This window comes from Miscanthus floridulus, chromosome 2 (genome assembly GCF_019320115.1).
Source record: "Miscanthus floridulus cultivar M001 chromosome 2, ASM1932011v1, whole genome shotgun sequence".
Taxonomy (NCBI): domain Eukaryota; kingdom Viridiplantae; phylum Streptophyta; class Magnoliopsida; order Poales; family Poaceae; genus Miscanthus; species Miscanthus floridulus.
This window is the reverse complement of record NC_089581.1, coordinates 3,483,390-3,500,892: the sequence shown is the minus strand read 5'-3', so window position 1 is coordinate 3,500,892 and position 17,503 is coordinate 3,483,390. Positions and strand designations below refer to the sequence as shown.

At 48.2% G+C, this 17,503-nt stretch overlaps 2 protein-coding genes across 3 annotated transcripts; one reads left to right on the top strand and one right to left on the bottom strand.

Moving 5' to 3' along the window:
• Positions 1-1,947: 1,947 nt before the first annotated feature.
• LOC136515291 (expansin-A7-like) lies at positions 1,948-5,903 on the top strand. The gene is made up of 3 exons (XM_066508931.1): positions 1,948-2,209; positions 2,373-2,697; positions 5,077-5,903. The coding sequence occupies exons 1-3, from the start codon at positions 2,059-2,061 to the stop codon at positions 5,384-5,386; spliced, it is 786 nt and encodes a 261-aa protein (XP_066365028.1). The 5' UTR covers positions 1,948-2,058; the 3' UTR covers positions 5,387-5,903.
• Positions 5,904-10,252: 4,349 nt separating this feature from the next.
• On the bottom strand, positions 10,253-14,997 carry LOC136515279 (receptor-like cytoplasmic kinase 176). Of its 2 annotated transcripts, none has more exons than XM_066508920.1 (6): positions 14,633-14,997; positions 12,242-12,567; positions 11,962-12,097; positions 11,706-11,848; positions 11,495-11,618; positions 10,253-10,849 (listed from the first exon to the last, which is right to left on the bottom strand). In XM_066508920.1, the coding sequence occupies exons 1-6, from the start codon at positions 14,694-14,696 to the stop codon at positions 10,386-10,388; spliced, it is 1,257 nt and encodes a 418-aa protein (XP_066365017.1). In that variant the 5' UTR covers positions 14,697-14,997; the 3' UTR covers positions 10,253-10,385. The 2 variants fall into 2 exon arrangements, with proteins under 2 accessions (XP_066365017.1, XP_066365021.1); XM_066508924.1 differs by lacking the exon at positions 14,633-14,997 and adding an exon at positions 13,784-13,861 and having other exon boundaries at positions 10,254-10,849.
• Positions 14,998-17,503: the final 2,506 nt, after the last annotated feature.

Below are 17,503 nucleotides of genomic sequence, written 5' to 3'. Positions count from 1 at the left end.
TGGCCGAGGAGGAACGGTGCCCGCTTCCAACTCTGGCCCGCCTCTCTGACCAGAAGGCCTCGCTTCCAACTCCATCCCACCTTCGAATGACCTCTCCAATCAGAAGGTCTGGCCAAACACTACTTCCGACTCCGACCCGCGTCCCCTGACCGGGGATGCGCCGGACCCCTATTCACAGCTCTTCTCTAACTGGCGCAATTAGAGCTGTCTGGGACTAGGAAACGGATGGAGAAACTAAGACAGGGCACTCAAGTCAACCGTAATACCAAGGACCTTTTTCCAAGCAGTGCTGTAGACGCCGACATTTTCTATATAATGTTGTGGGCGCCATCAACTTCCATACCAGACAAACATGGTAAGGCTCCCCCCACATGCCTCTGGGCATCAACAGTGTTGTGGGCGCCGATATTTACCGTACCAGGCAAACATGGTAAAACCCCCTGCATGCCTCTCGACATCAACAGTATGACGGGCACCGACGTCTGCCATACCCGAAGAAGACGACGTAACCTTCTACATGCGTCTGACATTAACAGTGTTATGGGCGCTAATAATCATCTTGTACCTGATGGCGTGGGCAACAAGACTTGGCATATGTATACTCTCCCTCTCTGACTTGTAAGCCATCCCCTTTATCTATAAAAGGGGATGCGCTCTCTCTCAAAAAAGGACGATCGATTCATTACACCATAATAGAACCACCAGGTTCAAACCTTGAGCACACACTCGTACACTTAGCACATAGCAGAGCTCTCGTCACTCTCGGCCCTTTATATCAGAGTCCGACCGGATCTCTTGTACCTCCTATTTCTCTCTCTTTCGTTTGTAACCCCACAACAACTTTGAGCACCTGGGCTCAGGAATAAAGTCACCGACCGACTCAAACTGGATGTAGGGCACGTTGCCTGAACCAGTATAAACCCTCTGTCATTGAGTGCTAGGCCACATCCGATCACAACGTACGACAAAACTACAAATATTTACGTGTTGGCCACTTTCTACACCGACATATACTCTCTCTGTCCCTAAATGACTGCCGTTTTTCACTTCCCGAGAAACAATTTTGACTAAATATATATTAGAAAATATTAATATTTATGATATATAATTAGTATCATTGGATACATATTTGAATCTAATTTTTAATAAATTTATTTGAAGATAGAAATGTTGCACGTATTTTGTATAAATTGAGTCAAAGTTATCAGCACATAAATCGTGACGATAAATATTTAGGGCCAAAGAAAGTACAATACAAGAAAAAAAAAGAATACAGTTCAAAAAATTAAATAAAAAGTTGCAAAAAAAGGAAAGGTCCCAACTGCCCTCCCTTTGCGTGAGGATGCAGGCAAGGTGAGCAGTGCACAGCGATGTACTCCTAGCAGCTGCACGTACCACGCCATCAGCAGCTCACCCTCCCGGCATCAGCTGCGCATTCTCCTCCGCTTTCCTCAATTCCTCCCCGGCCCGCGGCCTGCTCCTTTCACCGCGCTGTGGGCTGGCATGGCCTAGTAGACGCGTAGACTACCCCCTCACACGCAGTCAGGCCGTGCTTAGGTCATCCCCTAAAGTTTACTCGCGCATCAATTATTTGGATACATATATAAAATATTAAATATATATTAAAAATAACTAATTATATAGTTTATGATTAATCTATGAGTCGAATCTTTTAAGTCTAATTAGTCTATGATTTAATAATATGATACTGCCACAATACATGTGTTAATGACCGATTAATTAAATTTAATAAATTTATCTAGTCGATTACCGACTGATTTTATAATTTTTTATTATTATCTAAATATCACTCGTCCCGATGTGACACCCCTGTAACTTCAGGCGGCGGCTCTGTATTTACACAAGCCCTTCGGTCTCCACAGGCCGCGCCCGCCCGCGCCATTATCTGGTCTGTCTCGTGCCTCCATAAATACGACCCCGCCCTTCGCCACTCGCCACCCACCGCTCCACTCCGCTCGCTCGCCTGCGTGGTGCAGTGCACTGACTGACAGTATCCGTCCTGTAGCGGCAGGCGAGGAAGAGGACTCAGGGAGAGTGATGGCGGCGATGCCGGCGGTGCTGCTGCTGCTGACCGCGGCGACGATGCTTTCCCCCGCCGACGCCCGAATTCCCGGCGTGTACGGCGGCGGCGGCTGGCAGAGCGCGCACGCCACGTTCTACGGCGGCAGCGACGCCTCGGGCACCATGGGTATGTTCGTTACATTACATACGTCCGGCCTGGCTGGTCTGGTCTGGTCGCAGCGTTTTCTTCCTTCCTTCCTCGCCGTGCTTGTCGTCGATCTCATGAATGAGAAGAAACGGAATGGCTAACTGAGAGAAACGTTTGCCGTTCTCGGCTGGCGGTCTTGCAGGCGGCGCGTGCGGGTACGGCAACCTGTACAGCCAGGGGTACGGCGTGAACAACGCGGCGCTGAGCACGGCGCTGTTCAACGAGGGGCTGAGCTGCGGCGCGTGCTTCGAGATCAAGTGCGAGAACCAGCCCGGGTGGCGGTGGTGCCGCCCCGGGAGCCCCTCCATCCTGGTGACGGCCACCAACTTCTGCCCGCCCAACTACGCGCTCCCCTCCGACGACGGCGGCTGGTGCAACCCGCCACGCCCGCACTTCGACCTCGCCATGCCCATGTTCCTCCACATCGCCGAGTACCGCGCCGGCATCGTCCCCGTCTCCTACCGCCGGTACGACGACGCTTTCCCTCCTCTCCCCTCTCCCTCTTCAACAGCATTGGGCACGCTGCCAGTAGTAGTAAACGACATTACATGCTTCTTGGTTGGAGCACTGGGGCTCTGACGCCTTTTGTCCCTCCACTCCACTGGGCGTTTCGTCTGCAGGGCAATAGCAGAGATTCCTCCCTCTGCCCACGCGTCTTTTGAGGCGTAGTGGGGCTCCTCCTCCTCTGCTCTTAGCTGCCCGATGCACTGTAGCTGTGGCCTGTGGGTGGGAAAAGAAAAGAAAAAAAAAACCGTGCCCGTGACGCGTTCCGTCACAGGCTCACGCTTCGGCAGCCGGGCACACAACCGCCATCCACCAACGCCCGCACCGCGTCCGTTCCGCCTTTTTTTTCCCTCCCCTCCCCTCCCCTGCCTTGCCCGTTTCGTCAGCTCCGGTGGCTTGTTCCGTTGCCGATCGATCGATCTGGCGGCACGGACCTGCACGGCATGGCAATTCATTTCGCGTCGCTTAGTGTTTAGTGTCTAGTCTTACTGAGAAAAGAGCACGCCCTTAGCTTCGATCACGGCGCGGGCGGGCAATTACTACTTTCCCCGATGGCGGGCTGGGGATGGGGGACCGGATCGGGGCGTAATAGCCGCAACGCAAAATTCTGCGGTAGTACGTGATAAATCCAAGGCGATTTGGTACAGAGCTAGAGGAAATTTGTGATTTTCTGCGTCCATACGAGCCCACCACGTCTCCATTGGCACTTCTTGGTACAGTTTGGAACGTAGTAGTTCTAGAGTTTGAGCTTAGCCATTGCGCGGGGTGCACACCATACAGACAACACAAGCATGGTAGCGAGCGAGCCCGTTCCGGCAGGTCACATGGGACGGAAGCCGGACGGACGGACGAACGTCCGGTACTCCGGTGCTACTAGTAGTAACGAGTGTTGGGGCATACTGTTCATACTGGTCGATACTGTTTATGCGGGAACGTTTTAAAAAAAACACTGTTTCGACTGAAACCTTAACCAACCAGCCAGCCAAAAAAAAAAAAAGCCAGCCGAACACTGCAGTAGTTTAGTAGTACCTCGTCGACACCTGACGAAAGAAACGGAAGTATTCTATTTGGGTCTAATCTGCCATCTGTACAGTTGTGGTTGTTTTTGTTGTGTTTAATTTTAAACGAAAAAAACTAATTACACAGTTCGGTGAGAAATCACGAGAAAACTTTCAAACCTAATTAGTTCATAATTAGATACTAATTACTAAATATAAACAAAAATGCTACAGTAGCCAAACCCAAAAAATTTTGGGAACTAAAAGCGCCCTTAGTGGCATTGCCATGTTTCGTTTGGCTATGGCTGAAAGTAACCAAGTAACGTTGATTTGTTGCTAGAAAAAAATATCGTTCGTTGACTAAAAAAAAGTACGTTTTATAAAACTGTCTTCAATAAGGAGATCTAAATCCAAAATAAATAGTAAGAGACCCAAAATTAGTCTTGAACAGAATATCTATATGGGAGACTTATTTTGGGTTCTCTGAGAGGCACAACCCAAATATGAATATCCTCTCTTCTGGAAACCTATTTATAGAAAGGATTTTTTTTTAATCTTGTTGTTGAAGAAGATGTCAAATAAATATTAAACATTTTATCAATAGCGCTAGTCAAAAAACGAATAAGGGTCGGATTTTAGGCGTGGTTGCTGGAGACAGCCTAAGGCAAGCGGTCCGGCCGAGTAGTGGAACACTGTTTCGAGAAGGACGACCACCCGGGGCATCGGCCACAGGGAAAGGCCCAGAGAAGCCTAAAAAAACACCTTGGTGGCAGCAGTAGGAACAGTAGACGACACTGGTAGGGCAGCACAGGCTTTGACCTTTTTCACTTTTGCCGCCGGGGGCACACAGGCAGGCACCACCGCACAGCCTCCGGGACTTTTGCGGCTCTCCCCGTCCACGCCTGACGCATCACATCTCCAAAATGACCCCATAGGCCCGTACCTTCACCGGCCTGCCTACCACCTGAAATGCCCCCTTTGCCCTTGGTTCCTCCGTGAGCCGGTCCCCGCGTGACCTGTAAAGCCCAGGGGCCTTTCCGTCCGTCCGTCCTGCAGCTCCGCCATTACCGCGTGTAGCCGCAGTGGTCCTGGACTGCACTCTGCCTGCGCTAGCTGCAACTCCTGGCGGTGGTGCCTGTCGTGCTTTTCTTTTTTCCACTACAGCCGCAAGAACAACTCGCTTGGCATTTCCCGTTCTGCCCCTGTGTACTGCTGCTAGTAGTACAGGCTGGATTTAAAAGCCCTAAATCTAGCGATGCTGTAAAAAAAGTGTTTACTGGGAGTGCTTAGCATTATACAAAAGAAAAAGAAAGCGTGCTAATGATGATTTGGTTCTCGCTGCAGGGTGCCATGCCGGAAGTCCGGCGGCGTGCGGTTCACCATCAACGGCTTCCGGTACTTCAACCTGGTGCTGATCACCAACGTGGCCGGCGCGGGGGACATCGTGCGCGCGAGCGTGAAGGCGTCCAGCACCGGGTGGCTGCCCATGTCCCGGAACTGGGGCCAGAACTGGCAGTCCAACTCCATCCTCGTCGGCCAGGCGCTCTCCTTCCGCGTCACCGGCAGCGACCGCCGCACCTCCACCTCCTGGAACGCCGCCCCGCGCAACTGGCAGTTCGGCCAGACCTTCGAGGGCAAGAACTTCAGGGTCTGATGAGGTCATATCAAATTCGACCGCTGAGTGAGAATCTTCTTATTATATATACATAATCACTACTAGTATACCTAGTCATTAAGCGCGTGTTAGGGTGGGAATGTACGTGAATGCCCGTTTAAGGCCACCACGCCTTCTCGCCTTAATTCCAGGTCAAGTCCTCTCTGAAAAGGAGTTTTTTCTTCTGAACATTGGGGGCAAAAGGGTCGGTTAGGGTATATTGCCGTCTAGCTGGTCCCTAGTACTCTACTCCATGAGCGTGTGGTTATGGATCGTGTTTGTGGGGTGTGATGGATATCTGTCGAAACTGAAGAGTGGCTGAAGTGGCTGCCAAGCTGCAGCTCAAAATTGGGGGGTGGTGAGCGTAGCCCGCAGCTGCTCGTCTTGTCCTTCCGTCCCGTATCTGTCTCCATGACACGCCTTTGTTATCTCTTTATTGTTATCATGGACCTGATTTCCATTGCCAGTAAGTAAGGTGGGTTGGACTTGTTGTAAGAAAGTTTCTTTTCTTGCTGCTCTCGCTTCTGTCTCGCTGTGATGCTTGGTTAAGAAAACCTCGTAAACCTACGCGATATACGCATGATGACGACCGCGATGATTCATTGATTCGTGCCGGCTGCTTTGCGTGAATGCTGGCAAGGGCTGCTTCCTCCGGTTGTGCCGAAATGAAAATACGTGAAACAAAGGGATAAAGCAGAAAGTGAAAGCGGGCAGCCGGGCACCGGGCAGGGCCTTCTTCTGCTTTGGGATGGCCTCGGTCGGTTCTGTCTTGTCTGGTTGCTCGAGTTCGGACGATAGGGTCGCGCTCGTGACGGCGACTGCGCCACCGACCACGCCGTGTTCGGGACATGGCATGCTCGCCGGCATGATGATGCTCTGCTACCGGTGCGGCTTGGTGAGTTCATCGGGAGATGGCGCTAGTTACGCGTCGACGTCGCCGTGGAGGGAGCCAAATGCGACTCCCACTCCTCCGTGACACCCAGTTGAGGTGTGGACATGGTTGCTGTCATCAGGGGATGCGGTGGGGCCGAGATCAGCGGCGTGAAGAGAGGGAGAGAACGGAGATGGCAATGGCCGGCAAGCTGAGCAGCTGGGACTGCCAGTGCCATCCACATCCACTTCGATGCCCATCGCAACGGCCCTCACGTCGGAGATCTCGATCGGCAAAGCGCCTGTCAACATCATGTCACCGATACATCAGTACCCTTCGGCCAACCAACAGTATTTTTCGCCGACAACAAATCAGAAAGCTGCAACCGAGCAGCTCACGATAAAAACGAAAAGACTTGAGCGTCCTCTACAGGGCGACTCGGGGGGCGACCTTGCCGCGGTCCTAGCGCCTCCCTCCCGGCCGCCGTCGCCGCCCACTGGCGCGCGGTGGCGGGGGCCAGCGGCGGCACCGACGAACGGGAACCGCTCGCACCTTCCTCTCCCTCCCACGTGCTACTCTGACTCCCCCCTCCACTCCATCCACCTCCGGCGAGGAGCAGCGGCGGACGGACGGATCCGCCTCCTTTGGGGCCGGATCTCATCCCTCCGCGATGGGATTGGGCCGGGACGGTCTACTGCCATGAGCGACGACCTCCGGCGTGGAGCTCCAGTGTCCACTCAGATCCACCCCACCTGGGGCTGGTGAGCGCCAATGACCGGCCGGATCCGCCCCACCTCGTCCTGGATCCGCCTAGGTTGCGGCACGTGGTAGGCTGGAGCTCCTCCTGCTCCTGAACGGTGGCGATTGCGGCCGGCGTGCCCGATCCAGTACCCTTGTGGCCGGATCTGGTGGCGCCCAAGCCGTCCGGTGATGCCGTGGCCAGCCGCGCCCCTGAAAGGTCCTTGTTTGGTTTTGGTAATTGAGTGACAACTTAGGTAGACTAATTGTGTTTATGTGAGATACACAGGTGATTAGTCCACAGGTATATGTGTGTGAGCAACATATGCCATGGAGGTGAAAATGACTTGGAGATGTTGCAAAGCTCACACATGTGATGATGAAGGAGCTTAAATGCACATGAGACATGACATTGAGTCATGTGATCAAGGTGGAGAAGATCAAGACAAGACTTGGCTTGATGGATCGGTTGCAAGCGTGAAGGGCAAGTCGAAGGCTTTGGAGTGATGGACCGCGTGACGGTGAAGCTTGAGCAAGACTTGGCGCCGATGGACGATGGCAACGGTGAAGAGCAAGTAAAGTCAAGATCGATGAAACAATATGATCATGTGATGATATGAAGTGGATCATATCATTGTTGATCATGTTGGTGCATGTGTTGCATCAACATTGGAGGAGATGGAATGGAATGCGTAAGGCAAAGGTATAACCTAGGGTATTTCATTTCACCGGTCATAGGTGTGTAGAGAAGTTTATGATCGGGTTTAGAATAGATGGCCGTACTATCAAGAGGGGCAAACTTATTTGCATATCGATCATCTAGTGCCACTTGAGTGATCTAACTTTGCATTGTCGCTAGGATCGAGTCGCGAAGACGCTGGCGTCGGTCAACTGACCGGACGCTGGGTCTGAAAGCACCGGACGCTGGCAGGCTACGTCCGGTCAGGCTGACGTACGATGACGCAGAAGCTGGAGTGTGACCGGACGCTGGCTGCGTCCGATCAAGCGTGACCGGACGCGTCCGGTCGAGGTCGGTACCTTACTGGAAATGACCGGACGCTGGGGGTTCAGCGTCCGGTCAGTTGAAAGCTGCTGCGTCCGGTCAAGTCAGTGACCGTTGGAACCGGGACACGTGGTCGTCTGCGGGCGACCGGACGCTGTGGTCCAGCGTCCGGTCAACACGACCAGAGCGTCCGGTCGGCCCGACCGTAGCCCAGTGAAGGGTAACGGCTAGTTTAGCCCTTAGGGCTATAAATAGAAGTGGCCTTCGGCCATGGCTGGTGTGGAGCACCTTGGGGACTTTGTGTCCATGCTTGAGAGTGTTTAGGAGCCCTCCATCTCACACATACTTGATAGCGATCACCCGATTATGTGAGTGAGCGATTCTAGTACGATTGCATCGCGAGGTTGCATCGAGTGGCACTAGGTGATCGAGTTGCAAGCCGGTGGTGCTTGTTACTCTTGGAGGTTGCCACCTCCTAGACGGCTTGGTGGTGGTCTCCGTCGAAGCGCGCAAGAAGCTTGTGCGGCGCTCCGGAGAAGTGCTTGTGAGGGGCATTGTGCTCGCCCCGCGGGAGCCGCGAAGAGCAACTCTAGTAAAGCGTGTCATTGAGCTACCCTCACTTCCGGGGTAGGTTCTTGCGGCGCCCGACGTGCGGGCTTAGCGGGTGATGCTAATTAGCCGCCGAACCACCAAGTGAGCGGTCGACACAACGGGGACTAGCGTGTTGGCAAACACGTGAACCTCGGGAGAAAAATCATCGTGTCAACCTTGTTCTTCCCGTTGGTTTGCATCCCCATTACATAAGCTTGCAATTACTTTTATACATATTAAGCTTGTGTAGTTGCTCTTGTAATTAGATAGCTTGTGTAGCTTGCTAATTACCTTCTTGCTTGTGTAGCATAGAAGTAGCTCCCTTGCGTGGCTAATTTGGTTTCAGTAACCTCGTTAGTCACATTGCTTAGTTTGTGTAGCTAAGTATTTGCGCTCTCTAATTAGGCATTGGTTGCCTTGTTATTGAGCATTGCTAGTGAGCATCGTTAGCTTTGTGCTTTTGCTTACTAGCATGTGTAGGAGCTCCCTTGTTACTTAAAGTACTAGTAGCATAGATTTGTGTAACCTTGCTCCTAGAATTATTTAGGAGAGCTCTAACTAGCCCGGCACCTTTGTTGCATAATTGTTATCTTTGTAAGGTGCTAGTGAACATATATAGTGGGGTATAGTCTTGGCTAGACCGATAGTTTTAATTCCGCATTTGTATCGGTTAGCCGACGCGATTAAGTTTTAGAAAAGACTATTCACCCCCCCTCTAGTCGCCATCTCGACCCTTCAGCCCCGTGCTCGATGGCGGCTCCGGGCGGCCGTGGTGGGTCTACGCGGCGGCCGGCTAGCCGGTGTCAGTCCGGCTGGCGGGCGGGGCTGGCCGATCCGGCCTACGGTGACCGCGCTGGCTGTGGCTGCGGTCGGGCAGGCGCCGGTGTCGTGGTGCCATGGTTGCTGCAGTTGGGTGGCCTGCCCTAGAGGACGTAAAATAGCTGGGTGAAAACCTTGCCTGGCCCGTCTAGGCCGGCGGCAATGGCGCAGCCGCGCCATGTTTCTTCTTGGAGGCGTCGCCGAAGCTTTGGTCCGCTGGGGTAGCTGAGGTCACGTGACCTTACTCGTGTGCTTACCATTGTTGTTGGCGTCCGCGGATGTCAAGTTCCTTCATGAAGGCTTCGTTGGAGCACTACTGCAGCCCATCCCCTACTATCGCCGGTTTCGCTCCTTTGCATCTATGCCTGGGTGCCTCATGCTCGTCTTCGCCATCGTTTGTCCAGCTTGCTTGGTGTCGCCATTGTCGTCTCTACTTGACGGATGCTTTGCCGTCGTCGTTGTCGTTGGTCTCCCCTCGTACAGATGCTTTGCTATCGAGGCTGTGTGGACCCATTTCTAGGCGGATGCTTGGCCGCCGTGGTCGCTTGGTTCGTTGGCGGATGCTTTGCCGCTTGGTTCGTTGGCGGATGCTTTGCCGCTGTTATCGGTGGATGCTTTGCCACCGTGGCTTGACCCACAATCTGCTGGCGACCATTGCGTGGATGTAATTTTCTTTTGTAGGCATAGTTGGGTGATGTGTGGAGGTTCCCCTCTCCCTTATCATGTTTTCTTGTTGTTTATTTTGTGTATTGGGGATTTCGTGGGTAATCCGTGGATTACTTATGAGTCCTTTGTATCCGGTTACCGGCCCTTCTTTAGCCCCTTCCTCTTAATGAAATACGGGTAAAAGGGCTCGCGAAAAAAAAACGAAAAGACTTGTTACCAAAAGCCTGATTACCCTCAATATACACAGACCAGAGCATATTCACAAGCTACAGTCTAGCTAACGACCTGACCAAGTTCAATGCTTTTCCTTGCTAACGAGAATGGGTCAATGGTTTTGGATTTGGACCAACAGTCTCCTTTGTGCCTGCCAGGCTTCTCCGGCGAGGCTTGCGAGTGCTCTTGCTAGCATTCACAGCAGCAGGTGCCTGTTTGGTTCCAGCCTTGGGTTCTTGATGCTTCTCGGCTTCACCGGAGTCTTGGATCTCTTGTAGAATAGTGACCACAGCATCCATAGTCGGCCTCATCTTAGCTTCGTAGGATAGGCATTCAAGAGCAAGGGCAGCAATTGTTTGCGCACTGTTGAGATTGTATTGACCTTCCAGCCTTGTATCCAGGATGCGGAATATCTTGCGCTTATGTGTGAGGTAAGGTCTAGCCCACTCCACAAGATTGTGCTCACCCTGGGGGCGGTTCTTGTCGATGGCACGACGGCCTGACAGCATCTCCAGAAGCACTACTCCAAAGCTATAGATGTCGCTCTTTGTAGTTAGGTGACCTGAAAGTGTAGCGTTGTTCAAAGAAAGAGATCCATATCACATACTGAATGAGCTGTTCATACAAGGCTACTGAAATAAAACGGCGTTCTTTGCCTACAAGACAGAATCACAACATTTTCGCACCAAAGCTAGGAGTGCAGTAATTTGAATTCATAAAATGGCATCTAAGCCACGCAATGATTGAGCTGTTCTTACAAGGCTACCGAAATAAAATGGCGCTCTTTGTCTACAAGACAATCACAACATTTTCGCACCAAAGCCCGAAGTGCTGTAATTCGAATTCATAAAATGAAATCTAATCCACGTCACGCAACTGTTTATGATATATTTAGAAGACCATGAAAACAAGCACCAACATCCATGGCCTTCTTTTTCAACCCCACTCCACTAATGCATAGCACTAAAACTTCTTTCAAAAATGCAACTTAACTAGTCAACTCAATATAGCATATGATACACCAAAATTGGAATTTCCATGCAGGGGACCAATTATACCATTTTTAAAGAGTCTAGGATTTATATTGAATGTGTCATTAATGTATGCCATTAGCTAGGTTTTTGTCACAAAATGCAGTTTCTAGATCAGGGCAAGCAAATCTACAGAAATTTGGAGGGAAAACACAGAGCTGCACTTCAAATGTTACCTGTTGAAAGATACTCAGGAGCGGCATAACCATATGTTCCCATAACTCTTGTGGACACATGGCTCTTCTCACCAACAGGACCATCCTTAGCCAATCCAAAATCAGAAAGCTTCGCAGAATAATCCTGCGTATTAATACAATGTACCTCTTTCAGTGGAGCAAACAAATGTTGAAATGAAGTATCCTGCATTGCAGATTCACTTTCACTTACTGTGTCAAGGAGGATGTTGGAAGTCTTAAAATCTCGGTAAATAACTTTTGCCTCTGCACTATGAAGGTAAGCCAGTCCTTTTGCTGCTCCAAGTGCAACCTTCATTCTAAAGTTCCATGACAGGGGTTGGAAGTATGAGCCTCCTACATCAAGGGTTCATAGAGCAACTAATAAATCAGAAGACATACTACCACAGCAATATTATAATATGAACAAAAAATAAGAGATCAGTAACACAAGGTCCTGGGTAACCTACTCCTAAACAGATGATTTTCCAAGCTCCCACGGGGCATGAACTCGTATACTAGCAGTCGGTGCTCATCCTCTACGCAGTATCCAATCAGCTTGACAAGGTTGGGATGACAGAACTGACCTAGGTAGTTAACTTCCGCCTATGAACAGAATACTTATCTATGTTAGTAACCAAAGACAACACAGAAAGGTGGGATGCAAGAGGAAATTTCAAACAAACATGAACAATCATGTATTCACAGGGCAATAGCATAAAATAGAATAGCATTATACATTATACTCACCAACCACTCTCGGTGCCCTTGCAAACCCTCATGGTTGAGTTTTTTCACAGCAACAGCAATTCCAGTGCCAGGCCTGCAAGGTGATAATGTGTTCTCATCGATCCATCCTTTATAGACAGATCCAAACCCTCCTTCACCTAGAACACTATCAGGACGGAAATTCCTTGTGGCTGCCTTGAGATTATTGAAGGTGAAGACCTTAACATTGGCGGATTGCAGTATTTCGCATTCAGTCTTGGCACTTGGTGGCATGGAAGCTGAAGAGGCTCGACTACTACAGCCGCTAAGCCTACTCCCATCCTTACCACTACTCTTCGAGAATATTCCTGCAGATCAAGCATTTAGTAAAGATTCTACTCAAGGGTAAAAGAAAACACCGAACAAAAGCCTCATATTGTTCCAATGGTGAATAAGATTGTGATGATATATCCGAGGCTCATATAAATAACAACCATCACTATCCAGAAGGCACATCCACTTAAACATATATTTTAATAGGAAACTAGCACCGTACAATATAAGGAACTGTATATTGAAAATCATTGCTCGGCCATCTCTAAAGATTGATAAGAGAACCTGCAGACAGCTATAGGCAGGAATAATCACTGTCTTTGGCAAAAATTCTAGCACTAATGGGTTGATTGATGTCGAAGAATCAGCTCCAGAAACCAATTTTCCTAGAGGATCCTAAAACATTTTTAGTGCAAGAGCAACCGATGTAGGCATATGATAATGCAGTAAACATACATGCCTTTTGTAAGGAAAAACAATATAAGTCGGCATTAACGTAACTGTGACTAACCGCTCAAAACATTTAATCAATAGGTCATAGAAACCGACTATCGAATGTGAACTGGTAGACATTACTAGCTTTGTTATGACACTATCAAAATACATCAAGGTAGAATTTCGGTGTTTTTCCTAATTTTGTACCAACACCGTACATTAAGCAAATGAATAAAAAATATAATAACAACAGGAAACAATTAGTCAACTCCTAAAATATTTTTTCCTTTGTTCGTGTGATATATTTCACAAGAGGGAAAATGTGAATAGCTAAGGTCCACACTCAACAGTATAAGCTTGCCAAATAGTGGTCATCTGGGGTACACACACAATGCTACAAGAAAAGTCATACTAGTTATTACACTACCACAGTACTGGTCCTGCGTCGATCCTATATCACCTAGGTCAAAAACAGAATCTCAGGGTAGTTGGAACTACACATGCAGGTGGACCATCAACACAAAACATTATCTAAGTGCTTGTTTAGTTCCCAAAAAGTTTTCCAAAAAGTGCTACAGTAGCCATCACATCGAATCTTGCGATACGTGCATGGAACATTAAATGTAGACGAAAAAAAACTAATTGCACAGTTTGGTTGGAAATTGCGAGACGAACATTTTGAGCCTAATTAGTCTATAATTGAACACTAATTGCCAAATAAAAACGAAAGTGGTACAGTAGCTAAATTCCCAAAATTCGCGAACCAATAAGGTAGTGATAAGACTTCTTGCAGTAAGTCAACCTCATGTCACTTACCAATGTCATCTCAGGAGGACAAGTGCTACCGAGCGGATAACGAAAGAACCACTGCACATGTCCCATCCATTACCATACGAAATAAGGGCGCGCTTAGATCAAAAAATTTTTGGGTAGATTTTCGTTTGTATTTGGCAATTAGTGTCTAATTATGGACTAATTAGGTTCGAAAGTTTCGTCTCGCGATTTCTCATCTAATTGTGCAATTAGTTTTTTTTTCTACATTTAATACTCCATACATGTGTCGCAAGATTCGAGGGGATGGGTACAGCGTAAAATTTTTTGGAAACTAAACAGGCCCTGAGGTAATACCTATCATCTAATAAAGGCTCAGTTCTTTTTGCACAAGTGCAGAACCACCTACAAAAGTACATCGCCTCAGGTTCCAAGCTCGCTTTAGCAAAAAAAAACCACTCTAGAGCGATTGCGATGGCTCACTTCTAGCTCCTTGGACACACTGAGGTTGGCAAGACAGCTGAAACGTTGGAATCATCTAACAGAACAAGACCCACCGGAATAGCCCAATCAGCCTAACCAACAAGCAAGAGTACATAACCACAGTATGCCATTGCCTACTTGATTCGATGAAAGTTCCCCCTCTGCTGCTAGGAGCCTAGGAAACTTATCTAATCAAATCGCCCAAAAAAAACGCATCACGCAGATGAGTACACATCATTTCGCAAAAGATACATACATGTGTCGCGAGCAACGAACCGGAATTTTCACATCTCAAAAGCCCTCCGCCTGACCGGAGAGCGCAACTAGCAAGCACGGATCGCCCAAACCCCTCCTCGAATCGCCCCATGAACTAACGGTACCAAGCAACGGCAGCGAGAAGGACGGACGAACCTGATGCGCCAGGGTGAGAGCTCCCATCCTTGATCCGCGCGCCCCAGAAGCAGCAGTTCCCCATTTCCGCGTGCTCGGTGCTGCCCCCGCCGCACCGCCGGAGCGAAGCGCGGCAGCGAGAGCGGTGCCCGACCAACCAATCGGATCAAACGAGCCGCGTCGCTGGCACCGGACACGCACCGGAGGCGCCTCGCGATCCGCAGGGGGCTAGGGTTTTGGGATGGGAGCTGCGAAGCGGTGGGCGGATGGACGGAAAACAGCAGGAGTGGAGTATATAGAGAGGGGTGGAGGGAAGTGGCGTGGTGGAGCGCGTGAGAGGCTGCCGCTTTGGGGAGGGAGTGTGCCGAACAAGCGAGCGAGGGAGGGAGGGAGGGAGAGGAGCGTGAGGCAGTTAATGGCGGGCAAGGGAAGCGTGTGTTAACGGGGCAAGGCGCCGCGGGTTCCACCTGCGCTCCAGCTGGTGCGCGCGGCCGTAGAGGCACGGTTACCGGGCGGGACGCTGCCGAGTGGGCCCCACGTTGGGGACCGCGGATGTTACCGTTTCACCTCCGGGGTTAACGGACGAGTGTTTTACCTTTTACGGTCGAGACTGGCTCAAACAGATCGGGCTGTCAGGTTCGGCCCACGGCCCGGGAAATTGGGTGGTGGGGCTGTTGGGCTTAGTTAAACCTGGTTCCTGATGAACGATAAATGGCCCGTTAGTAGCCCCACAAAGTCTCAAACTGTAGTGTACGGATTACAAATTTGCAATGTTGGAGAGAGATCTTGTAAGAAAAAGAGAGCTTATAAGGTTACCTAAAGGTTGTATTTCCTGAGGAGTTTTTTTATACCGTTACTAAAATGTAGATCTTTGTAGTTCAGTTCTAGTTAAAATTAACCAAGTTTATAAAAAAATACCAACATGTGCGGTTATCAAATTTGCACTCAAAGGAAATATATTTTGATAGTCCATTCATTTGATATTTGTTGTGAATATTAATATATTTTTAAAACACCCTAAGGTTAGAATTATGGGATGCATATTTCATAAAAGTACCGACTCTTCTATGTTTCAATAATCATAAGAGTACGACCGCTAAAACACGTATAGAAAATCAATTCGTCTCTCTTTCATTGTGTGCAAGATCCTATGATATGTAATCCAGTTGTCTATTAGTGTAATGTGTATTTTGGATAGAAAAATCATACTTTACAACCTCTGATCATTAATTAGTTAAATCTATATCTATCTATCTATCTATCTATCTATCTATCTATCTATCTATCTATCTATCTATCTATCTATCTATATCTTTTATAAACATAAACCCTGTTATCTTTCTATCTCAACGTTCAAGTCATCCGCGTCATCTTCCACTAAACATCAACATCATTTCCCACTAAATGCCACACCATCCCCACTAACTTTCAACATCTTTCTATATCAACATGCAAGTCATCAACGTCATCTCCCACTAACCATCTATATTTTTTTTTGCTAAATGTCATGTTGTCCCACTATTTTTCAACCTCTTAATGCATCCAATCCACGTCACGTCCACTAAGTGTAATTACTATTTTTAATATATAAGAAATATACAAGATAACAAGACATCCATATTTGCTAGTTGTTCCATCATCTTATAATTCTATCAAATTATATTATCTTTTTATTATATTCTTTCATTGCCTTACCTAATTTTGATAAGAACTGATGCAAGAACATGTAGGTTTAACTTATACATGCAATAGTTTTATCTTTTAAAAAGTCATGCAACAACGTGCAGGGTATCTTTCTAGTGATATGTATGGTCCATGTACAATAGATATTGGATAGGATGTTGTTTTTGTAAAAATTGATAATATGATGGAAGAGAAATCATTTTGTCAAAAATTACTTTTAGTGACTTTCACATTCTAAAATATGCCTTACATTGCTCGATGGAAGAAAAGAATACTAAGAACTATTGAACTAGTAAGTTTTCTAATTAGAAACTAAGGATCTCTTACTTTTGAATCCAGAGTTCAAGATCTTGCATTTCATTAGGCAATGCCATAAATAAAATTTCTACCACCCGATCGGGTGGTCACCACATCATGTGGCTAACATTCCTTCATCACAAGGGGCTTCTAGCCACTTGTAGCGAATTCTAGATAAGCCATGACTCACCCTATGCCTCATAACCTTAATTGTCCTTGATGTCATTTGATGTCTCATACCCTTTCATCTTCCAATCAACCACACAAAAGAACATGCAATAGCAAGAGGTGGACCCCATAGAAGAAAGCATTGTGAACACAAGTACTAATGTAACTTTTAATCCACTTTCTCACACTCAGTCAGGATCTACGCGAAGGACATAGAGGTGATCGAGGGTGAAAGGACCTTGATGTCGCCTAGAGGGGGTGAATAGGCATTTCTAAAAATTATCAACAAATAAAACTTGCAGCGGATTAGCAGACCGCGGAACCTTTAGGAAACTACGCAGAACCTCTAGGGTGCGGAACCTCCGGGGGATGTCGTGGAGCCTTTGGGCACCACATAGTACTCAGTAGCTGCTACGCATAGACATCAAACTCAAACCAAACTTCTTGATGATGTGCTTGGAGATGTCTAGTGGCAAGTCCATGCACTCATAAACACACACAACCAAGTAGATCGAGTGGAACACAAATAATGTAATTCAAAACATAAGGAACAAGACACATGATTTATCCCATGGTTCAGCTCGCCACCAAGGCTTGCCTATGTCCACATTGTTAATGAAGCAAAAATAAACAATACACCATTCAAGGCATGAACATCACACACTAGCATACGAGGTCCTTATTAAGAGCATCAATCTAAACTATCTTTGCACACACCACACAATAAAAATTGAAAAAACTTAT